Consider the following 25,798-nt stretch of genomic DNA (forward strand, 5'->3'; position numbering starts at 1 on the left):
TACATTTAGCTCCTTGTGAAACTTATTTCATAAAGGTTTCATGTAGAGAATCAAGAAATGGGACAGAAACAAATCTTGTGTTTCCTACAGCTGTACATGTATATGATGAGTGAGGTGAACCACCATAACTCCAAATGAAAGATTTATCTTATGAGACGCTGAACAGCCATGTAGGTTCAATAGGGTTTGATACACTGAAAGCTTCTTCAAAGTAAATGTTCCACTCAGTGCTCAAAGTGGGGGTGGGGGTTCTTCCGGTTGAAACACGATACGGGGCGGGACGGTCACGGTATTGGCATCATGTGAGAAGTGCCGGTACAGAAGAAAAAGTGATGGTACGCTACAGATTAAAATGTAGAGTTGCCGGTGCATACCGGCCTTCAAGCACTGGTTGTACCGTTTTTTAAGACTGACTTTCTACCATAACTAAGTCCCTGTTCAAAAAACTGTAGACACAGGCTTGCTTCATCAGGTGCTTTTAGATGAAAAACAGACCGAGAACACGTAAGAACAATGTTTTGATGCTCTTTAAGCTTGTTCTCCATCTCTCCACCTTCCATTTCATTCTGCGTACAGGTGTGGGTTCACAAAGGCAAAGGTTAAAGGTCATCAGTGATGGTGGATCATAACATTGCCCTCATCGGATAGGGTGAGGTGAGCCACCTGACGCACAGTGGAGATCTTTCTCACCGCCTTCTTAAGCATCACCTTAAAATCTTTGGATTCAAGTCTGTAACATAGAAAAACAAATAAGGAACACACCTTAGTGTATCTAATACATCATCAAATGACTTCACATGTTTACGCCTGTCTGTCACAAAAACATTAGAAAGAAAAAAGTATATTTAAGAATACATTAAAATTAACTTAATTTCACTGTTATATATCTGTTATATGTATTTAAAAAAAACATGTTTAATTTGTTAACATTAATTATCACATTAGTTACCGTGAATAATGCAATGAATAAAAACATTTATCACTTAGAAAAGGAAAATACAGATAGAAAATAGATATATTGTTTTGGTCTATGTTAAGACATAATACATGAAACACTAAGAACAAACAAGACATTCAGAGCATGACATAACACACAAACAGAAACATAACAGCATGCCAAACATAGCCGACGATCCATTTGGAAAAGCCGGCTATCCATATCTGTGGAGTGCCATCCAATCTGAAAGGAGAGAGCTTTAATAACCACTATCGTAGGTAAGTCACAAATCTTCAAGACCAAAAATATCTACGAGGGTGTACAAAGTTACCAGAAATTATAAAATCACCATATCACACACACAATTTCATTCTGATTTAAGGGTTACTTAGTTATAACTCAAATTACACTAAAGTAAACTTTAAATGAAAAACGTCACGTACAAATGTATAAAACTGACAATTGCAGAAATGAACAGAAAAAAATAGAAATAGTGGAAAGATAAAACAGTAGGATAATGTATTATCATCTGAGAAACATTACTTGAAAGTAGAAGAACTGAGTCTTGTGTATGGTTGGAGAATGAAACCCAACCAAAATGGGAAAAATTGGCAACTGCTTCCCAAAATGACTCTTAACCCCCACCCCCCTGTCCTTTCGTCCTCCCCACCTCCCTCAACTCCCTATGCCACATTGAGTAATGTTATACATTCTCCATGCATAACATTACCTCAGTTTTTCTTCTTTGCAAGCTGTGCTTCTGCTTTCTGCTTCTTGTATGCGGCTATCTCCTCCATCTGCAAGCCATGAGCCATTTGCCTGAAAAATACATTGGAGAAAATAAACAGAAGACACACAGACAGACTGCAGGACACAGGCCATGGAAAGGCCTCCCCTTACCCTGACTTGAGTATGGGCGGCACAGGGAGCGGTTTGGTGAAGCCACTTCTCCCGGTAAGCCAATAGGTTTCTTCTATGCCCTTTCCCTGTGGAGAACAGCAAATTGAGCAGATGAGTTGTCAATCTAAGCACATCGACTTGATCATTAAAGAAATAACTTTGTATTGTTTTGTAATTCAGATCTTTCCACTTGGATGGCCCTGGTAAAATAATGTAAGAGGATTTACTGCATTTGGAAACTAATCTTAGTATCACTATTAGTTACTGGCACATTTTACCCCAAAGCATCTGACACATTATATCAGGGGTCCCCAAACTCGGTCCTGGAGGGCCGCTGTCCTGCAGAGTTTAGCTCCAACCCCAATCAAACACACCTGAAACAGCTAATCAATGCCTTTATAGGACCTACCTTGCGTCCCAATTCGCATACTATCCATACTAAATAGTACTCGAAAATAGAATTAGTATGTCCCAAATCATAGTATTCCATTGGTTTACTATTTCCGGTCCGAATTCGAAGTGCGGGTCGATGCGCATTCTTAACAGCTGATATTGCCGACAACCCATTGCGAGTTGGACAAATATTAGATTAGAACTACAAATGCAGATAAAAAGCGTTAAAAAACTACAAACATGAAGGATGTGCGGGTCTGAAGGTTAAGTAGAGAGGTTCAGATAAAGGGGTTTGAGTGACCAACTATTTGTATTTAACCTGACAAAAATATAATTATTCAGTGTTGTCCACATTATATTTCACCTGCAGCAGCATTGTGAACTTTTGTATTGACTTGTTTGGCCATTAACTTTTAAATGCATCATTATATTTAAACTGCAAACACGAGGAGAGTCTCTGCATTAAAGACCCACAAATGGCAGATCTCACCGATACGGTAGGAAATTAAACTGAATGTGGAGGATTTTAAATGTGACGAATCTGACGATGATTGACAGGACAGTTTAAATGGTGATGGGATGCGCGTAACTAAGCAACAGAGTCCGTTAAAGATGTCAAAGTAGTATGTCCCGAAGCTTGCATACTTTTCTGCTACACACTCAAAAGTATGTACTTTGTCTTCACAAAAAGAGTACATACAAAGAGTACAAGAGTACATACTTTTAGGACGTAGTATAAGTAGGTGAATTGGGACGCAGCACTAGTAAGGCATTGATTAGCTGGTTCAGGTGTGTTTGATTGGGGTTGGAGCTAAACTCTGCAGGACAGCGGCCCTCCAGGACCCCTGCATTATATCCTAATCTAATATGATGATTTTCTGCTGAAGAAACATTTCTTATTGTTGTAATTATTGAAAATAATTGTGCTGCTTAAAACAAGCGTATTAACAAGTAATTGTGAGAGAAATTCTATTAAATCTTTTGGTTGTCCTAAGCCCCTTTCACACTGCGATTCCGGCAAATACACGGATAATGCGACCCGGCATTTGTTCCCGGGCCGCTAGATTTTGTCCATTCACACTGCCAGCAAAATACCGTAATATGTGCGCTTTCACACACAACCCGTAACGGTCCCGGGTCGAGTTGACACGTGACATCCTGAAGTGACGTATAATGGCGAGCGGTCTCAGCTTCAGCGCGGATAATAAGGAGCTCCGTGGTCTCGACTTGTGTCCAGTTTGCGCACATTTCTGCTTGTTTAATTTTAGTTTCTTTTGTATACGAACACTCTCTGCGTTTAAAACACTGACTAGCTCTTCTGGCACTGCAGGGTTGTATTATTAAAGGGGGGGTGAAACACTCAGTTTCAGTCAATCTCATGTCAATCTTGAGTACCTATAGAGTAGTATTGCATCCTTCATATCTCCGAAAAGTCTTTCGTTTTATCATATTTATAAAAGAAATATGGGCTGTACCGAGTCTTTCCGGAAAAAACCGAGCGCCTGGAGGCGTATCATGTGGGCGGAGCTAAAGAATGACAAGCGCGCAAAGCGATGACGTCCTCAAGCGTGGAGAAACCCATCTATCTCAGCTAATACAGATAATGGTCCACAATCAAATCTGAGGCTGAAATAAATTGAACAGGAGAAACGGCAACATCAGGATGTCCGTCTCTGTGGTATGTACTATATTTAGGGGCCTTTGTGTGCAGTTTATGAGGACATGATTCGATTTATGGACTATTGTATGTGACTAGACCTTAGAGGTAGCAAGCAAAACGGTTTTGCACGTCAGAGTCAGAGTAGTGTAACGTTATACAGAACAACAATGGAGTAACCGTTAGCGCATTTGAATGACGAAGCACGCGATCGTATCGTTTACTGATGTTTACTCATGCGACGGTAGCCAATAGCACAGACATTTGAAGTTGATTTACTCACCGGCATCTTCCAAAGCAGGACCGCTCTGTCAAAATCCACTTTGCGACGCGACTGAAGCGATGCCTTGAAGCTTCCCGTCATTTCTGCGTTCAAATCGGTTCAAATGCAGCGCAGCCTTCCCGGAATGCTGTGCTGAAGCGTTGAAGTCGCTCGACGTCACCCATAGGAATAAAGTGGAGCGCGGCGCGTCATAAGTGTTCACGGACGACTGGATCTGCACCTGAGAGGCTGTTTACAGCGTGCATTTCCTCTCTCTCCCTCTAGCCACGCGCGCGCGCACCCTTCCGGGAGAAGAGCCCATACGGCCCATACAAGGACCTTCCGATCTATTTAACGTCAAGTAGACCCATACTCGAAAAAAACTCGCCGAAACTTGTGAGAAACCGGAAGGAGTATTTTTAACACAGAAATACTCCATCAAACGTCCAACATTAGTTTTTGAAACTTTGTCTATGTTTAGGATGGGAATCCAAGTCTTTAAAGGTGTAAAAAGCTCAGTATGCATGAAACAGCATTTCACCCCCCCTTTAAAAAAACAAGCTCTAGGAGTCGCACGATAACTACGTACACGTTGCGGCATTAGTTTCGGCTTTTGTTCACACAGCTCTCGTCCGGGGTCGAATACCGCAATATTACTAGGTCCCCGACCCGGGTCGAATTCGGTAATTAATCCCGGGACGTGGTTGCTTTCACACAGAAGGCGACCCGGCAATGTTCCGGGAATATTGTGGGTCCGACGTGCAGTGTGAAAGGGGCTCTACAGAGGAACTCAGATCTCACCTTGAGTTCTGTTCTGGCTCTCAGCTCTACTTTGTATCCCAATTTCAGGTCCATCAGGATATTCACTGTACTGGAATGGACGTGGATTCTGTACGCTGCAAACACACACAAATTTTAAGTGTCTTATTTTTAAATTAGCAATATAAGAACAATTTCTTTGCCAGGCAAAGCAAAATATACCATTGATGACAATCACCGAATTTAATTGATTATACAGATGTTAATCATTGTTGAGATGTTTAATGAGATATACACCGATCAGGCATAACATTATGACTAATATTGTGTTGGTCCCACTTTTGCTGCCAAAACTGCCCTGACCCATCGAGACATGGACTCCACTAGACCCCTGAAGGTGTGCTGTGGTATCTGGAACTCAGATGTTAGCAGCAAATCCTTTAAGTCCTGTAAGTTGTGAGGTGGGGCCACCATGGAACAGACTTGTTTGTTCAGCAAATCCCAAAGACGCTCGATTGGATTGAAATCTGGGAAATTTGGAGGCTAAGTCAACACCTCAAACTCATGTTGTGCTCCTCAAACATTCCTGATCGTGAACCATTTTTGCTTAGCCTAGAAATCTAGACGCACCCTAGTGGCAGCAAATCTAATTTGCCGCGAGTGTCGTCTAGCAACTCTCAATTCACTTCTGAGCTGTAAATGGCAAACTCTGGTCGGGCCAATCACATCGTGTATAGAGTCGGTGGGCGGGGCTAAACATAATGACGGCCAAGTTGCGCTTGCGTGCTTCTAGTAAACACAGAAACTGGCGAACGGCGGTCTTTCAAATCAGCTTTGATCGCGACTCTGGAAGACTTGGAGTTAAGCTTTTCTCTGAGAAAAGAACAAAGAGCGGCACTGAAGTCATTCTTAAGAAGGGAAGATGTGTTCGGAGTTTAGCCGATCGGATACGTCGAAAGTTTAATCTGTCAACGAGCTCTGCTTCACCTCTGGTTGGTTGTAGCGATATCCAGTTGCGTGCACGCCGTGCAGAGGGAGTTTGAAAGACAACCGTTTATCCCGCCCCTCGGATTGAGCCCTGTCAATGGCGAGTTTCCAGACCAAACATCTTGATGTGGGTCTGGCTTGTCAAACTAATTTTTGCTTTGTGGCAGGGCGCATTATCCTGCTCAAAGAGGCTGCAGTCACCAGGGAATACCGTTTCCATGAGAGGGTGTACATGGTTTGTAACAATGCTAAGGTAGGTGGTATGTGTCAAAGTAACATCCACATGGATGGCAGGACCCAGGGTTTCTCAGCAGAACATTGCCCAGAATCACACTGCCTCCGCCAGCTTGCCTTCTATCCCATAGTGCCATGTGTTCCCCAGGTAAGCAATACACATGCATCCGGCCATCCACGTGATGTAAAATAAAACATGATTTATCAGACCAGGCCACCTTCTTCCATTGCTCTGTGGTCAATGGAAGAAGACAGTTCTGATGCAGTTCTGATGTCCACTGTTGGCACTTTAGGCGGTGGACAGGGGTCAGCATGGACACCCTGACAAGTCTGCGGCTATGCAGCCCCATCTGCAACAAACTGCAATGCTCTGTGTATTCTGACACCTTCCAATCAGAACTAGCATTAACAAGCAATTTGAGCTACAGTAGCTTATCTGTTTGATCAAACCACATGGGCCAGCCTTCATTCCCCACGTGCATCAATGAGCCTGGGTCGTCCATGACCCTATCGAGCAATTGGCAACTTCTTGCGCTTGTATGAGCTTGCCCTGTGTGCATGAATGTTAATTTGACATGTGTTTTCAGTTGTGTAGTGTGAGCTTTTCTGAAATGCCAGTATAAACAAGAGTTGTTTTCATTTTAAAATGCCATTTCAAAACAAAAATTCACTATTGCCTAAGTGTAACATGCTTACGCAATCCTGTAGACTCCATTCTAGAAGCAGTGGTAACTGTGTCCCCGAATAGACAGTACCGCGGCATGGTCAAACCCACTACACCGGCCACACAGGGACCTAAAAAAGAAGGCATGCATAACATAAATCTAACTTTCAACATTTTTTACATTTCATCTTAAACCAAATGGCATGGATCAGCCTGACCTGAGTGAAGTCCTATTCGGATGCGGACCGGTACATCAGGCATGTGCCTCATTTTGAAGGTACCAACAGCACTCAGGATGTCCAGGGCCATGTTTGCAATCTCAGCTGCGTGTCGGTTTCCATTGGGCATGGGCACACCCGATGCCACCATGTAAGCATCACCGATGGTCTCCACCTGCACACAATGGACAGATTCATTAGTAAACTGAAAGATTATAATATTTATGTCAACAATTTTGCACTGTCACAACAAAATCAAGGAAATCTCTGTAGAAACAAACACATTTGCTTTTTACAAACAACAAAAAACAATTTAATAAATGTTAACAATTTTCTAGTGTTACCTTATAAACATCATGATTGCCAATTACAGCATCAAATGTTGTGTAAAGGTCATTGAGGAGGTCAACCACCTCAATAGGCTCACTGTTGGCTGAGATTGTGGTAAAGCCAACAATATCACTGAAATAGAGACTGACGCTGTCAAAATACTCTGGTTCAACTGTAGTGCCCAGTTTTAGAGCCTCTGCCACTGACCTACAGAGGATTAGGTAACAAAAAAAGTTATTTATGTAAGTGAATGAAAGTGGTTCCCTGTTTATTTCTCAGTGTGATGGTAAAGTAATTACTGTGACCGTGTATGAGTCGCTTACGGGGGCAACATTTGTGTGAGGAGTTTCTCAGTCTTTTGTTTCTCTATTTCCAGCTCCTCTGTCCTTTCCCTGATCAACTCCTCCAGGTTGGAGGAATATTGCTCCAACATTCGCAACATGGAGTCTATGATGTTGGTCTTTTTCCCTTTATTAACATTCTTGAACTGTAGAGAGAAGAGGTATACAGAGAAAAGCAGAAAGATTACTGAAATCTAAAGTGATTTCAACAGCGTACCAAAGCATTTGCTATTTGTATTCAGGGACGTATTTTAGTCATTTCTGTTATAAATTCAGTTTTATTATCTTAAATAACTTCTCTTTAAAAATGTTTGTAATTTTGCAGAAAAATGATACAGTAAACACGTTACTGTAAGTTACCTTACCATATAAAAAAACAAAAATGTTGTATCATATGCAGTTTTACTGTTTTTGGAAGTAAAAAAAAAAAACATTTACATTTTAAAATTTAAAAAAAGTTCCTGCAGGACATTTTATTTAAATAATGATATTTCTTCTCATTTTTGTTACGAGTAATGTACATTATAGGGTGATTTGTGTTAAATTTCATTGTTGTTTAGTTAATGTTTATTGCCTTGTTTTAGTGTTGTGTGTTACCCTGATGTTGTTTTAGTATTTTATGGCATGACCACTTATGATGTACTCTAAATCTTCACGTGTTTTTTTATTTTACAACCTGTATTGCTATGGTGGTTATCAGAAAAATTTAAGGTAAAAGAGAGAGAGAGAGAGATTTTTTTAGATTAGTGTTTTGATATTATTTCACTTAATAAAATATATGATTAGTTGTAAAATATACAGGCCATACTGGAAGTACTGTCAGTATTTTTTACATTGAGTTTCTGGCAACTACCAATGCCAGGTTTTAGCTAGATTCTTTTTGTCTTTTCTTTTCTTTTCTTTTTTTACAGAACTGTTGATTTCTGTGAGAGAATAGCAATCACATCATGTGACTTCATGGTGATGTTGCTGATGTTTACCTGGTCAAAGATTTCTTCAAAAGTGGGTCTTTTCTCTGGCTGTTCATTCCAGCAATACTTCATAAGCTGAATACACTCCATTGGAGCGTGGTCCGGAGACACGATGGGCCGACACATTGGAGGAGGCTTCCGGACCTTCTGGACAATTTCTGCATGATCCAGATATAGTCAAACCAAAAATTATATAAACCTTACTTTGAAAATTATCTACACCAGATATAGTATTTTACTAGTGGGTGCAGGAAAATATAATTAATGTATGCAAGTGGATAGTAAAATAATGTAAACTGTGACATTTTATACACAAAAATTCTTCATACAGTGGAGTACCAGTAAAATTGATAGAAATTTGGGACCAAAATTATTCAGCTTGAGTGTTTTTTCTTTAATTGCTAATTAAACCTTTTACACCAAAGAATGCACGCAATATTCTATTTAATTTGATGTAAGTGTGATCTTGTCAAACACACTGTAAGTGGGGCAGTCATGGCCTAATGGTTAGAGTTAGACTGGTAACTTAAAGTTTCCGGGTTCAATCTTTTTAATTCTGGCAGGAAATTACTGATGTGCCATTGAACAAGGCACCTAACCCCCTCGCTCCTGCAGTGAATGGCTGTCCACTGCTCTGGATGTGTCTGTGTCCACATTTTGCAGTGTGTGTTCACTACTCCTAATGTTTGTGCACTAACTTGGATTAGTTAAATGCAGAGGACAAATTCCAAGTATGGGTTACCATACTTGGCCTTAATATCACTGTCACTGTAAAAATAGCTAATGACTTGTTTGAACAACAATCTTCCAATATAGTCAAATAATAGTTATACAGTACAGATACAGTATAATTATTATATTTTGTATAATATATTTATGCATTTTAATATACATCAGCTTTTTTGTATTTAAGTAAGGGGGCCCTTTCAAGGGGATCATCATATTTGTGTGTCTGTGTCATCAAAAATTTTGCAAACCCCTGGTATCATATCCCCGGTTCATGTGACTTTACCATCATAAGACTGCTCCAGCATACAGAATGGAGGCCCTCGCATTACCACCTCTTGCATGATGATTGAGAAACTGTACACATCACCAGAGAGAGTGCCATACAAACCAGGGTGGGACCCTCTGAGTATCTCAGGGGCGGTCCACAGCAGGTCTATTGGGGTTAGAAAAAGCACATTAACATGCATTATTTAAAAAACACATTAACGTTAATATGGAAATGCATAGAAATAATAAGAAAAGACCTTACCTTCAGCAGGCGGTTCAACATAAGGAAACTTTTGAGAATCCAACACCTCGTTGTAGCCATAGTCTGTGATTTTGAGCACAAAGCGCCCATCAACCACACAGTTCCTGGATTTCAGCCTTCCATGACAAATGCTCCTATGGTGAAGGTATTTCATTCCCTGCATGCCAGTCATAAACACATACAAACATACATGTGATGTAACATTTATGTAACAATAATGTACACACTAGAGCAGTGTTTCTCAACTGGTGGGTCGCAACCTGAAAGTCGCAGAATGTCCAGTCAAACAAATACGTTTTTCTGAAGCAAGACTTTTATTTTGAGAGACATGCACGAAAGCAGTTGACTCTTCTGTCAGACTCAGTTTAAGTAAAGAGTGCCTGAGAAAAAAAGCAATGACCTGATTCAGTATATGCGGTCAAATTGTAATGAAATTAAAAGTCACTCATCAGTCATCAGTCTTAATATAAAAAAAAAATGTAATGACCGATAATTACATTTAAAAGTCATTCTCTTTTTTTGTAATAAGATTTTGGTATAAATTCAGAAGACATTACCAATGTGTGCTTGCTTTATTTCAATGTTGATACATTTTACAAGGCAAACTTAAAGGGGTAGTTCCCCCAAAAATGAAAATTCTGTCATTAATTACTCACTCTCATGTCGTTCGACACCCGTAAGACTTTTGTTCATCCTCGTAACGCACATGAAGATATTTTTGTTGAAATCCAATGGCTCAGAAAGGCCTCCATTGGCATCAATGACATTTCCTCTGTCAAGACCCATAAAAGGTAGCCTGACAAGCCAGACCCACATCAAGATGTTTGGTCTGGAAACTCACCATAGACAGGGCTCAATCCGAGGGGCGGGATAAACGGTTGTCTTTCAAACTCCCTCTCAGCGCGACTGGATAGCGCTACAACCAACCAGAGCAACGAAGGTGAAGCAGAGCTCGCTGACTGATTAAACATTCGCCGTATCCGGTCGGCTAAACTACGAACACATCTTCCCTTTTTAAGAATGACTTCAGTGCCGTTCTTTGTTCTTTTCTCAGAGAAAAGCTTAACTCCAAGTCTTCCAGAGTCGCGGTCAAAGCTGATTCGAAAGACCGCCGCCGTTCGCCAGTTTCTGTGTTTACTAGAAGCACGCAAACACAACTCGGCCGTCGTCATTATGGCCCCGCCCGCCGACTCTATACACGATGTGATTGGGCCGTCCAGAAAATGTCATGAAATGTCATTGCTGCCAATGGAGGCCTCTCTGAGCCATCAGATTTCAACTAAAATATCTTCATTTGCATTCCGAAGATGAACAAAGGCCTTATGAGTATCGAGTGACATGAAGGTGAGTAATTAATGACAGAATTTTCATTTTTGGGTGAACTAACCCTTTAATTCAACTAATCCCATTCTTACTAAAAGTACCTTGATGAGGTCCAGAATGAGAGAGGACTTGAACATCCAGTCCAGTTTGACATCGTCATTTAGCAGCAGATCTTCCAAGCTGCCACGCGAACAGTACTCTGTTACTATGGCAAAGACCGCGCAGTCGTGGAAGAAGCCAAGAAAGGTGTTAACGTTCTCGTGCCTCAAATCTTTCATCTAGAGTACAAAGAACAATTGTATGATTATTTGCATGATGAAATAAAGGAAATAATCAATAACAGAGAACAAATCATGTGATTCTACAAACAGATCCTTCATTACAAACACTACACCTAAAGTTTTCCTATGTAAAATCAGTGGCAAAACCAACCAGTTCAAAAACGTCGCTGGTATTAGGTGTGATACTGCGGAAGTTTCCGTACGGAAGCCGTTTCAGCCATGCCCAATCACCCTGCCAAATGAGAAACATTGTACATTTTCAAAGTAGAATTAAAGAAGACTTATTCTGACACTGTTTTCAACCTTTTCTTCTATGAGTTCTACTTAAACGGTCATAATAAAAAAATGCTGTTATGATATTTAAGATTTCTATATATAAATTAACTTTTTTGTTATTAACTAATCTCCAATAGTGTTCAAAACTTTGGGGTCTATAAGATTTGTTTCCTCTATTTTTATATATTTTAAAATGCAAAGTATTCCTGTGATTTTTTTTTGTTTGAGTTTTTAGTGACACATGATCCTTACAAAATCATTCTAATATGCTGAAGCATTTTTTTTTAATTATTATTATCAATCTTTTTTAACAGTATAAATGTCTTTAATGTCATATTTGAACAATTGAATGTATTCTTGCTGAAAAAAATAATTTGACTGACCCTAAACTTTTAAACAGTAGTGTAGTTCACACTGTTATTCATCAAGATTAATCAAGCTGCTAAATATTGAAATATGGGCGGTCATGATAATCATCATCATCTTTACAACATTGATCGTAACCATGACACGTACTAATGATGTCGACCCGCATTTGCAGCTGAGTTTTCATAAATGATCTGAATGGACTGGGGAGAGATAATCCAGTTGTAAATGTTAAATCAACAATCCATTTTAAACTCATTTTTAAGGGGTGATAAATTGAGAAATCAACTTTCCCTTGAGCTTTTGATATATAAAAGATTATGATAATATAAGATTATCCTATAAGTTTCAAAGCTGAAAACATCCTTTTTAGTCAAAGAAAACAGTGTCTTTTATAGACACGAGGCCCAGAAAACGACCGTGTGCTTCATCCTTACATCATAGCGCTACGAAACACCGCCTCTACAGCGCGTCTCATCCAGTAGCCTCGCCCACCGACTCATGGAGGTGATCGGATCACTAATCAGCAGCAATAAACATGCAGAAGAAGATAGCAAGATATTGTGGAAGAACACAGTCCTTCAGAAGCATAATATTAGGAATGTGTGATACTTCATTTATTTTTAATGTTTAAAGTTCCAGCTCACGTAGGGAAGAACGTTTGTGTGTTCACTTCATTTCACCACTGAATCGTTTGTAAACAAGCCTAAAGTGCTGTATTTGCAGACACAATGTTGTGCCTTCTATATTGGATCCGACAGGAATGGTGCAACAAACTTATGTGAGTAAAATGTCTTTTTTATATGTAATAGTACTACTCCTGGGGATGTACCAGACGGGCTACCAAAACGTACGCCCATCAGCAGAAATTCTTTCTTGATCTGGTTGTGCACATGTATGTGTGTGTGTCAGGGATGGAAATTAACTTTTTTGTCCACCGGCCACTGTGGCTGGTGGATTTCAAAATCTACCAGCCACTCAATGTTTTAACCAGCCACTCAATGTTTTAACCAGCCACTCAATGTTTTAACCAGCCACTTTCTTGTTTATAACCGACAATGTGTAACTGCATGTGAAAATTAATACTACAAGCTCTACAATACTTAAGCTGTTTATTTAATCTCAAATCTCAATGAAATACTGACATTTTTTCACTCTTATACACACACAAACCATGAACTGATATACATTTCATTAAATGAGTAGGGCTCTGTGTTCTCTCTCTCTCTTTTTTTTTTTTTTTACCTGGATGTGGCATTTGGATGATTTGTGGTCTTTTATGGCTTCCAGTTTTAGGTTTTTAGTACCAACAATGAAACTACTAGTTTTGGCATCTCCTGAAGCGTGTTGACGACATACCGAGCAGAACATTGTCAGTAGGGATGCACTAAAATAAAAATTATTGGCTGAAACCGAAGCACTAAAAGAAATTATGCCAATTGTCCATTGCATTTATGGCTAATGCTATGACTGTGTAACTTTACTAAAAATTAAGGCATTGCAATTGCATTAATTAATATTAAAGTTTCAAATAATAAATCAATTACAAATTATGCAAATATTTATTTAGCACATTGCAACAACCCACAGTATAAAATAAAATTCAAACTAAAATGTTTAAAATGTAAACTCGACCTCACTCATGTGTTCATTAAATAATAATGTACAGGTCTACTGGCCTGCAGAAAGGTACAGAAATTGAATAAAGTAATCAAATGTAAAATAACTGCATATTTAACTGTTTAAATGAAAGATTAATCCTTACTAAACTTACAAAAGTTATTCAATCAAGAGCAGTGAGTGATGTCCTTTTGTTTGACATTAAACATAGCAGTAAAGGCTACTTCCCCTTTAAGACCTAATAGAAGGATATGCCTTCATCTTTCACGACTGTATAAAGTTCACTTAAGGCATATTCAGACTATGTCTGCTAGAATACTCATCAAGATGAATATGTTGGCATACTTTTTGTGTGAGTTTGTCTGTTTAAGCACAAGACTTGAAAGATAACTCAATATTTGCGCGCTGTGAGACGGGTGCGCGCTTCCGGATGACAGTGACGGATCTTCTCTCAGCGCGAGCACGAGTTCTTATTCGCGTCTTCTGGCACTACATCCGGGTAATGACGGCGAAAACGACTGGTCATATTCGAACATACGGCCGCACTCGCATGCACTGAACACAGTTTATAAAGAGGGGAAACGGTATGCTATTTTTATTTACCCGCCACGTTGGCCGGTAGGTGAAGCGAGTTTACCCGCCACAACTCAAAATCACCCGCATTTGGCTGGTGGCAGGTGCTAATTTCCATCCCTGGTGTGTGTGTTAGTGTGTGTGCACGGTTCGCGCTTATATCGACCAATCCTGCAGGGCCATGTAATACAGAAATAGTATTCCAATCAATCGTGGGTGGATGAGAAATAAATCATTGTGTTTGCTTGATGAAGATGTTTACAAGCCCCGTGGTCAAGAGAATCTTTGCAGTTGCCGCTTTCAAAATAATCTCTCCCTCGTGTGAACTGACACTGGGCCATAGATATGACAGCGGAGCTGAAGCTAATTAAATATGCAAATCTTCTCCAATCCTAGCCGTGAGCTTTTACTTCCAAGTCTCCAGTGCGGCACACCCATCAAAACCCAGCGTTCAGAAGACAGCCTCAAAACCAGTGTAGAAAATAGCCTATTACTTATTACTTATGATGTTTTTGAATGTAAAAACCACACTAATGTCATTAGTTGACCTCAGACAACAGTATAAAAAAAGAAAACAAGCCACTTCATGACACCTTTAAAGGTCCCATTCTTTGCGTGTTTTCGAAGCTTTGATTATGTTTACAGTGTGCAATATAACATGAGTTCATGTTTCGTGTGTAAAAAAACAGTATTTAGCACAATTTACTTATCTGTACAGCGCTGTTTTCTCTGTCCTAAAAATGGCCTGATGATAGTGTCATTTTGAACGAATCTTTATTATGACTTGGGACTACCGAGTTGTCTCAGATAGTGATTCGTTCATTTTGTGTTGACCGCGCATGCGCATTACGCAACATATGGCCTCTGAATCAGCTCTGAATCTCCGAATGATTAGTTCTTTTGAGTCTCGAGTTTGAGTATTTCGTTCTTGCTGTCAGTCCCATGCTGTGTGTGTGTGTGTGTGTGTGTGTGTGTGTGTATATATATATATATATATATATATATATACGTCTGATATTAGCTGAGAATAATATAAAAAAATAACTACGTGCTTTTTACTAAAAAGGTTGTGAACTAGTGTTCTATACAGTGACAAGTCACGTGACAAAAGAACGAACGACTCAAACCCGAGACTCGATCAAAAGAACTAATCTGTTCTGTTTCCGTTATTGACAGCATGGACTCTATGGGACTAACAGGAAGAACGAAAGACTCAAACCCGAAAGACTCGTAAGAACTAATCTTTTCTGTTTCCGTTATTGAAAGCAGACTCTATGGGACTAACAGGAAGAACGAAAGACTCAAACCCGAAAGACTCGTAAGAACTAATCATTTTTGTTTCCGGACCTGTGTCACGCACGGTCCGGGCGGCCCAGCCCCCAGATCTGGTCAGAGTCAGACACAGACGAGTCGACAACTAACGTCTCGAGGAGCTCGAAGACACGAGAGGCGGAGAACAAACGTGATAAATATGAAGTTGCAAGAGAAAGAATGTTTTGGATCAGGAGGTGAGGTGAACTAACAGAGAGACTGCAATAGCCTGACCCAACAACTAATCAATTATTTAAACATTTCAGTTTCTTATAATTTGGCTTTGGTTGCAGTACCCTATAGTTTATTTTTATGTAGTTTTAAAATGTAATCAACATTTTCATAAGTACTAGATGTGTTGTGCTATTTAACATGTAATTTTGGTGAAATGAACGAAATGACTCGAAATGACTCGAAAAAAGATTCGTTCATTTTGCTGAACGAGACTCAAAGATCCGAGTCAGTAAAATGATCCGAACTTCCCACTACTACCTGATGATTTCCTCGTTCTATGAAGTCCCTCCTTCAGAAATACGTAACGAGTTCTGATTGGGCCAGCGCTTCCCGTGTTGTGATTGGACAGCAGCTTAGCGCACTTTGCCCGGAAAGGTCGCGCCTCTTACCATAACGGGGAGATGTAAGCGCTGAATGCGCGCTCTTCTCCACGTGGGAGAGCAACAAGACCACGCCCCCTATTTTGCGTGTTCTTGTGAGCGGAGGGTTAGTCAACAAACGGTTCTAGTGACGTCATACATCCCTGCACTTCCTGCTGTAGTCCAAACCGGCCGTTCGCTGTAGGCTTTGAAAGGGAACTTCTTATAAATAAAATATCTCGCTTGGCATTGAACTTTGAGCTTTATAATTTTACAGGTATTATTTATGCTCTAACAGCAACATTACACAATAACTAGAGTTTGAAAGATGGAATCGCGAAGAACGGGACCTAAGAAGAAAGTAAGAAGGAAAATCAGCCATTTTGGACTCGACTTAGTGAGTTGTTATCTTACCTCAAAAATTACAACATTTGAATTTTCATAGGTGGCTGGCGATTGGCTAGAGAACGGAGACTTGAGGCTTCGCTCTGAAATGCTCATTCTCGTGTCACTGGCCTTGCTGTCATCCATGCTCAGCTTCTGTTTTTTTTGTGTGTGGATAAAATAATTAATTGTTAAGAGCATGTGAGTGCATGTTTGTTTGTTTGTCTGTACATGTGTGTTACTGACCTTATTGCTAAGGGAGGGGTTGATGAAAGTGACATCATCTAAAGTCAGTAAAATCTTGTTCGGTCCCCGCACCAGTCTGATCTTATTAATTTTACGCCTATAGAAAAAGTTTAGAAATATTGTAAAGAAAACTTCCTGTCTACACACTTTGAAAAATGTCAAACTTTACGATAAATTTAGGCTATAATTTGTTGATGAATAGGCCTACCTGATGCAGTAAGAACAGCCAATCGAGAAGAAGAAGAACAGAAAGCCAGACAGGAAGATTAAAACTATATGGAAAATATTCACACCTGTAACAGAGAGGGTAATTGTTATACACAACATGAAATGCATGCATTTCAATGTGTTAGCGAACTAGGTATCATGCAAACCCACCTCCACGGCAGATGATCCCATGTGTAAACCAGCAGCTGGAATCAGTTTTCGGTGGCCCCGCGTGGGGAAAATGAATTGGCCGACCCAGAAAGCGCACCATATCTGTCTGCATCTCTATACGATGTGTAGGTTGCAGCTCCGAAGAAAAGCCATCTGTGTCCAGCACCACATAGTCCAGCGTGCCAAAGTCAGAAGAGTTCGCTTGTAGACTAACACCTTTGAATAGCAGGTTTCGGGCATTTTGGGCGACGTTACCCCCAGACATCCACTGACCTGAAGCCCTGACGCTTTGCACAGCATGAGCCATGAACACGATGGAGGAGTAGATGGTGCCAAACAATGGGGACACCTGTAGAATGTGAAGGTTTTACATTAGCTATTAGCATAGTTTTTAAACCATTTAACGCCCCCATCAGGTAAAACATCTTTGTACCTGCTGTGGTTTAAGGTGCCTGGGCAGCTCTCCTTGCTCCTGGGCTTTTTCAAAAGCTTGGTAGAAAGACTGTTCCTGTGGAGACTCAATAGTGATGGTGAGCACAGCATCGTAGGCTCGTAGCAGCTTGCTGTTGTAGCGCAGGGCTGGCTGGGTAATGTGATGATAGGGCAGACTGTAAAAGAGAGTATCGTAAGATATGAACACCAACGAGCCGTCGGTCATCCGCATGTCGTGAGCGGTCTCCAATAGCAACTTCTGGGCTCCTCCACCAATCAACACCGAGTGCATAACGAGTATGACCACTGCAAACAAAAGCATTGAGAAGAAGAGAGGACAGGTAGAAAGGTATAATCTATAAGAATACATTTTGTATTGAATTCATTAATTATAAATAAATAGAAGCATTTCACTAGATGTCTTAGACATTTGGATCTCACATTTCATTACCGTTCAAAAGTTTAGGGTCAGGAAGATTTTCTTTTTCTTTGAGTTTGACAGAAATAAATACTACTGTTTATACTAGAAATACTAGACTTTTATAATTTTACAGATTTCTACTTCAAATGTTTTATAAAATGATATTCTTTTAAACTTTCGATTTATCAAAATGTATCAGGGTTTCCACAAAAATATTAAGCGGTACAAATGTTTTCAACATTCATAATAATAAGAAATGACTGAAGTAATGATGCTGAAAATTCAGCTTTGCATCACTGGAATAACTTACATTTTAAAATGTATTAAAATAGAAAAAAAATTGTGTTGAAATATTTCACAGTATTACTGTTTTTACTGTATTTCTGATCAAATAAATGCAGCCTTGGTGAGCATAAGAGACTTATTTCAAACACATTTAAAAAACAGTAGTTTAAATACTGAGAAAGTATCAGTATCACAGCAAAGTTTTGAAGCAAACTCATTTAGATTGTAAATTATGGAACTAGTAAATAGTAAATGTTACAGTTTAACATGAGAGCAGACAAATGATCATTACATCATATCATCTGATATTAGCAGTGTTTTAAACTCACAACGAAGATTCGCCACTTTCTTGACCTTGACCAGGGTTTTACGCACGCTTGTGTGGTCATTGCGAACAGATGCCACAATGCCAACAGGCATTCCATGACCCCGCAGGGCATTGGCCAGCCTTATACCCGCCTCCACCCAGACATCCTCAGCTGATGAAATGATGCCAACATGTGCCCAATGGAAGTGCCGCATAAAACTCAGCAGCACAAGGGAGGGGAGGGGCATGGTTCGGGCAAACGTAGGGTGACTGCGGGCGTCATCCAGCTCGTTTCCAATACAAGACCATGAAAACACAGCCTTATTCCAACTCTTTCCTAAAAGAGACGCAGCTTCACAGTAGCCTGGGTTAACTGGACCTATAAACCCAGATGCCCGTTTATAGTAACCAAGAAAGCGGGCAAAAGATTGAGATGTCTCACAGTCCTCCTCCAGGATGACATAATCGAACGTGATGCCCTGTGAGAGGAAGGGGTCCCTGTTGATGTGCTCCACGGCTAACCGCGCAGCCACACCGGGCTGGGCTTTAGAGAAGAGGGGGTCACATGACCAAGGCCCCACCACCCCAACCCTTACAGTGGCAGCGGTGGTGGCAGGGAAGAGGCACAGAAGGCTTACAGTGGACCACAGTAGCCAGAAACATAAATAGGTACGTTTATGATCATTAGAGAAATGGGGGCTTCGGTCAGGGTTCTGGAGTCCTCTGGTGGCCAATGCTGGAAGTAAGCTGTGAAAGGCACTGGATGGTCGTTGCATTGCAAAGTAACAGGTCAGCCACGCAGCTGGTGGGTTGGCACACAGTGGAGCTCCTTCACTGTCACATGAGAAATGCCTTTAATGTCGATCACTCCATCAGCAACAGCAGACTAAGAAAAATAAACATATGTAAACTGATAAAACCGAAAGATCTGTTTGCACACCAAAAAATTAGCAGTTGCATTATATGCATAATTAGCATTGTATGCAATCTAAATGTTTCCAGAGCAGCACAAATATATGACAGTGAATTAGATTTAATATGCATTTGAGCTAGTTATTAATGGTGTAGGATTGGGAGTGAGAGGATTGCTGAAATCCTGTTAAGAGTACAGTATAATTCAGTAATGCTTAGGCTGGTCACCTCAGCATTATTAAAATAAAACGTGATTGTAGTCACGTTCACCCAAAAATACAACCATTACTGTATCTCCTAAATCATACTGGGTAATCATAATCAAAGTAGAGTCCGTATGAAACTTACAGGACTGTAAATATGATTATCCAAGTATCTCTGTGCCGCTACTTGAGTTTACTGTGACCATCACAGCTGTAATACAGAAATGGAAGAAGTAAGCCAATTTAATTGTGAAAAAGCTGACAGTAGTACAAAAAACATTAATTATCTAGATTTACACTTTTTCATCATTTATTTTAGTGTTCATGAAGTTATTGTTGTCGGTGTTTAAAAACCACAGTCTAGCATTACCAATTAGTGACACTAATTGCTTGACTAATTACATAACCACAGGGTTTGACTTACCTACTCTAAATGGAAAAATGATGTCTGATTGCTAATTTCCATAACTTGTCGTCTTCATCTATGCAAGTCCTCTGCATAGAAACACAATAACCATATGTAAAAATCAGTGTAATCAATTATAACTTGTTATTTGCAAATATGCTATGAAATTAATCCAAATATGAGCAGCAAGTATGATCACGGACTATCTAGAACTGAAGTACAGTTATAATCTTCTCTTCTGCTGTGCACCATGCCACAGCTGACCTCAGTGAATGACCTGAAGATTATATCAATCCAATTTTCAGACTGTGTGATGGACATAGTGTTGTGTATGCCCTTCCAAATATAGCAGTTGCTGGTAATTGTAGTTAAAAATATATAATTATTACACAAAGAGTTGGTAAATTAATTAGATAGATTTAGAAAAATGCGGTATAAATTACTTTTGCTGGTGTAATGGTGGGACTCAAAGTTCTGCATATCAAGCCGGGGAAGGAGATAGAAGATGATAGCTGCAGTACCCACACATACTTCCTGACGGATATTATTATGGCCTGGGGCTCTGTGGGATTGTGCTGTAACGTGTGCTCTGTTATCGTTTTATTTAATTTGGTAAAGTTTGCTAAAGTTTAAGGAACAAAAGTGACACTGTACTTTGCAGTTCACTTTCATTATCTGCCCCCATCCCCCTGAATTCCTAAACAAATATTTTACCTTTCTAGAAAATTGCTTTCTTATGCAGTGTGAACGAAATTAAATCCTGGATCAATCGGAATGTTTTAGTAAAGCCTTGTCATAAAAAACTTTCCATATTCCATTTGTCTAGATGCTTTATGTTCTCACAATCAAAGCAGATTTTGTTCTCAACCATAATTCTCATAATTTACTCACCATGACATGACCTGACATCACTGCGGTCATCTAGAGGACATTTCAGTATGAGTAAAGGCAACGAGAAATGTGTCACACTCGTGTCAAATGTAGTGGCTGTGGAATATGGAAAGACTGCTCTGGCAGACCTCAGTGCCCCATAACATTCCCTCACGGCTGCCATCCAAACCTTCCGTCATTAGTAGGCCTAATTCAGACAGTTGAGTTTACATGTGAGGCAATCGTGATGACAAGAATTAATAATACTGTGGAAAGGATGACCTCTGGTGACAGACTAGGCAAGTTGCAGTTGTAGATGCGGTATTTAGTTCTAGTCTTCTAGCCTACACAGTTAGAATCCATGATATTTCGACTATTTTTTAGATCTACATGCCTTCCAGAATAGCAAGTAAAATCAATACAACTACTTTATTTATTTATTTATTTATTTTACCATTGATAAATAAGGAATGGAAGCTCTAAATCATTCCAGACGATGGGACTTACTTTGATGCCACTATAGTTTAGAAGTAAAACAGATGGAGTTCAATGATTTGCTATGAATCTTTTTTTGTTGTAGTAACCACTAACCAGCACACGACTCTAAAACATTGATCCAATTCTGTTCCACGTGTGTGTGTGTGTGTGTGTGTGTGTGTGTGTGTGTGTGTGTGTGTGTGTGTGTGTGTGTGTGTGTGTGTGTGTGTGTGTGTGTGTGTGTGTGTGTGTGTGTGTGTGTGTGTGTGTGTGTGTGTGTGTGTGTGTGTGTGTGTGTGTGTGTGTGTGTGTGTACTTAACTTGTTAATATTACATTGTGGGGACCTAATGTAAATGGATTCATAAACATACTAAATTATGTTGTTTTTGTTTGTTTGTTTGTTTGTTTGTTTGTTTGTTTGTTTGTTTGTTTTTAATGTAAAAATGCAGAATGTTTCCTGTGATGGGTAGGTTTAGGGGCAGGGGCAGTGTAAGGGGATAAAATGTACAGTTTGGAAAGTCCCCACAATTCACAAAAACACTGTGTGTGTGTGTGTGTGTGTGTGTGTGTGTGTGTGTGTGTGTGTGTGTGTGTGTGTGTGTGTGTGTGTGTGTGTGTGTGTGTGTGTGTGTGTGTGTGTGTGTGTGTGTGTGTGTGTGTGTGTGTGTGTGTGTGTGTGTGTGTGTGTGGTTCCACACGTATAGCAAAACCAGTGAATTTTGATCTTGTGGGGACTTTTTTTGTTCCCATAGGATTAATGCCATGAGGAAACAAGATTATAAATCATACATACTGAAAATTGTAAATAGCATAAAGTTAAAGTCAGGTTAAAGCAAATGATCTGCAAAAAATGTGACTCAATAAGACTGACCAAATTCACACTATATCACAGGATAACTGCTACAACAATAGACAAAAATGAGCACAAAACTGAATCTGCACTTCACCGACCAAGTATCTGCAAACTCTGCTCTAAGTTTCACAAAACTGCTAGGCTGATATTTAGAGAAAATTACCATTCAAAGCCAACATGCAGTGATTCATAACCCTTATAACCCCCATATAAACCAATCAACCTTATCCTTGAGCAATGGGAAAACATAATGTGGTCCAAATCCAGATGGTTCATGTTTGAAAAAAGCCAAAGGACACATTGTATAGACAGTTGTTAAACAGAGTGGGTGAGCTGTATTGGTGGACAGGCTTCTCATGGGAGCCATTATTATGCAGGAATATGAAGCCATTTTAGTTGGCCAGGTGTGTCCTGTGGTAAAATAGCTTCTGCAGCCTAGCCATCACTGAAGTGAAACATGACTGAATTTTCACCTCTGTTGTCCCTGAAAGAGCTGGACATTTTTTAGACCACCAAGAAAAAGCCAGGACTTAAACTTAACAGGACAGAAACAGTTTCACGGTAAGCACGGAAGTTCAGAGAGATTTTTTAGTGACTCAATCAAAAAAAGCAGGGTGAATCTTTCATAGTTAGTCAGTTACACAGCCTGGTTTTCAACCCAAAACTGAACAACAAAAACATTTAGAACATTTCGAGAACTTTCAGAAATAAATTTTTCATAACTTTAGCTAAATTCATACTGTCCCAGCTTTTGACTGTAAAACATCTTTCCTTATTGTCTCATCCTCCTCATTTTATCTCATTAATATCACTCCTTCTTTCTGTCCCTCTAACTTCCTGACTTGTTCCCTTCCCTTCCTTTGTCTTTCTGTCTTTCTCTTTCTTTCCCCCCGGTCCTCCTTTGGGAATTGGCTTGGTCATGCTTCCTGTGGCTGTGATAACATAATGAGCTCAGATGGAGGGAAAAAAGAGTCTCTAACCATTTCACGTCACAGCTGTTTCTCCTCTAATAATACTCTGCTGAGAATTCAAACTTCTTTGACAAGCTTTCCCAAATTAACTGTAATTTGGACAAACACCAATTTATACTCCTCAGCATGAGTCAGTGGACAAAATATGTACTGCTGTCTCTCTCAGTTTAGCAGGCCATATTAGCAAACAGGAAGCCATTCATAATTGTAGTGTCAGAGAGACTGTTTATTAAATCTGTCTTAAATCTGTCTTATGCAAACTAGAGTAGAGGCGCCACTGTTTCAGTCTTGTGGTCTAATCCATCAGCAGATCCCACAAATATTATAATTGTACTTAAATGTTCAGGTCAGAGCAGATTACATGCATTAAAATAGCGTGACTCACACTTACACACTCACAAACCTTTAGTCACACTTAAGTTTTTTCTCCACTCATACATGAATGTGGAGCACTAATACGTTTATTACTTGGCTAATTACACATCAAATTATGCAAATATAGATTGTAGTTTAAATATTTTATAATTCTACTTGTATATTATCTTAAAAGTTACACAAAAAAATTGTCTATTACAATATACAAAACATTCCACCCAGCAAAAAGTCGAACACTGCAATGATATTACAGTAATATTAATACTGAAGATCTCCAAGGGCATTGTCACTAATTATATTAACATACAAAAATAGCATTATATGACCCCTTTAATAGAAGTCAGTAGAAAAAAGTTGAACATTCCCAAAAAACATTCCCTTAATGTTTTCATTAACATTTTTTAAATGTTTTTTAAATTAACATTCAAAAAAATTTAAAAAAAATAAATGATGCATACTTTGAACGTTCGGAGAACGTCCAGAAATAATTTAATGGGAACTTAATGAGAAGAATGTGCTTAGAATTTGTTTTTCTCCAGTGACAGTAGGCTATAATGGGTCTGTGTTGTTTTATCAAATAGTAGGCCTCCTCCTCCTGACCAAGCTTAAAGTCCGCCTGTAGTCATTCATTTTACCCTTTAACCACTAAAATTACACACTTTTTTTCCTGTGTATTCATGCCTTAAAGCTACACTGTGTGATGTATTCCCCCATCTAGCAGTGAATGAAGGTATATGACCATCATATGAGTGCGTCTCAATTCGCTCCCTAGTTTACTAGTCAGGGCACTGATTAGGACATAAGTCAATGGGCTGACTCCATGATCAGTGCCCTGGCTATTGAACAAGGGAGTTAATTGGGACGCACCCTTAGTTTCTGTTCCTCTCATTTCCGATTTGGCTGGTGGCCAATTTAGTCTAAGATTAACATGGCTTCCAGTTCGACCTCATCTATGAGTGTCACGTCAAGTGATGAGGTTACTTTAGAAAACTATTATAATTTACAGTTATTTAATTTGTCAGTTAACATGTAGGTTATGACATTTATGTAAAATGAATAATAGTTTTACGTTTTCGTTATTTTTTTCCATTTCATTGCTAACATCAGCTATCAGGTTCCCAGAAGAATGCAAGCTAACCTTAGTAAAGTAACTTTTATCAGTGCTATCGTTATTCTGTACATTGTACGACCTCTTCACATTCGACAAAGGCGAAGCTTGAATTTACGGGTATGTCCCTCATTGGCTAATGTACTTTCAAGATGGAGGAGCAACATGGCGACCGGCATTCGAACCCCTCACCCGTATGTATTTTCAATAGCATCTTATAAACTTACGAAAATACTTTATTACTTGACAGAAGTAAATTTACATTAATGAGAACATATATCTTTAAAAGAATTAAGTGTTTTTAGCTAAGAATAAACTAAAAAAGTTACACAGTGTAGCTTAAAAATAGCTTTAATATCTCTAAACCCTTGCGTCTTTTAGGGACATGCATATGCAAATGAGCACCGCCTCCAATCACTCATTCAGGTTTGTCTACGCTGATGTATCAGAAGAATGGTAATGCATTTTATATATTGTTCTTTACAACATCGGACACATAACGGTAATTAATTTAGCCCTTTGTTTGGTTTAGTTATCAAACAGCTAATAATATGTTTATCCTGTTTGCTAAATATACCCGATTTTTCATATCAACAGAAAATATACTGGGCTAACCTGGCTTCTCTTGAGACTCCCCTTCTTCACATGCATAGTCAATGATAGGCCCTATAAAACCCGCCTGTGCGTTGACATGATTGGTTAAGGTTGTCTGTGACGTAAGAAAAACTGCTTTTTGACAGCTTCCGCTGCAGTTTTAAGAAAAACAATTCTCAGCAATGGACTTATCAACTTGCAAATGGTTGGTTTTAAAGCATATTAAAAACACCAATAGACAGCATTAAAAACTTTGGGGGTATTTATAATTTTTTCCCATTCCAATGCACTACTTTCCATTTGTTTTTCAATGAAAACACA

General features: G+C 39.4%; 1 protein-coding gene across 1 annotated transcript; it reads right to left on the reverse strand.

Moving 5' to 3' along the window:
- Positions 1-594: 594 nt before the first annotated feature.
- gc2 (guanylyl cyclase 2) lies at positions 595-20,410 on the reverse strand. Its single transcript, XM_067449610.1, has 21 exons — positions 20,247-20,410; positions 19,968-20,033; positions 18,730-19,593; positions 17,696-18,000; positions 17,263-17,611; positions 17,093-17,177; positions 16,885-16,981; positions 16,669-16,794; positions 11,667-11,747; positions 11,336-11,512; positions 9,912-10,068; positions 9,666-9,815; positions 8,663-8,811; positions 7,665-7,828; positions 7,356-7,548; positions 7,012-7,186; positions 6,826-6,924; positions 4,951-5,045; positions 1,838-1,923; positions 1,668-1,756; positions 595-730 (listed from the first exon to the last, which is right to left on the reverse strand). Exons 3-20 carry the CDS (start codon positions 19,481-19,483, stop codon positions 1,669-1,671), a joined length of 3,330 nt encoding a protein of 1,109 aa, XP_067305711.1. The 5' UTR covers positions 19,484-19,593; positions 19,968-20,033; positions 20,247-20,410; the 3' UTR covers positions 595-730; position 1,668.
- Positions 20,411-25,798: the final 5,388 nt, after the last annotated feature.

The sequence above is a fragment of the Pseudorasbora parva genome, chromosome 1 (genome assembly GCF_024679245.1).
Source record: "Pseudorasbora parva isolate DD20220531a chromosome 1, ASM2467924v1, whole genome shotgun sequence".
NCBI lineage: Eukaryota > Metazoa > Chordata > Actinopteri > Cypriniformes > Gobionidae > Pseudorasbora > Pseudorasbora parva.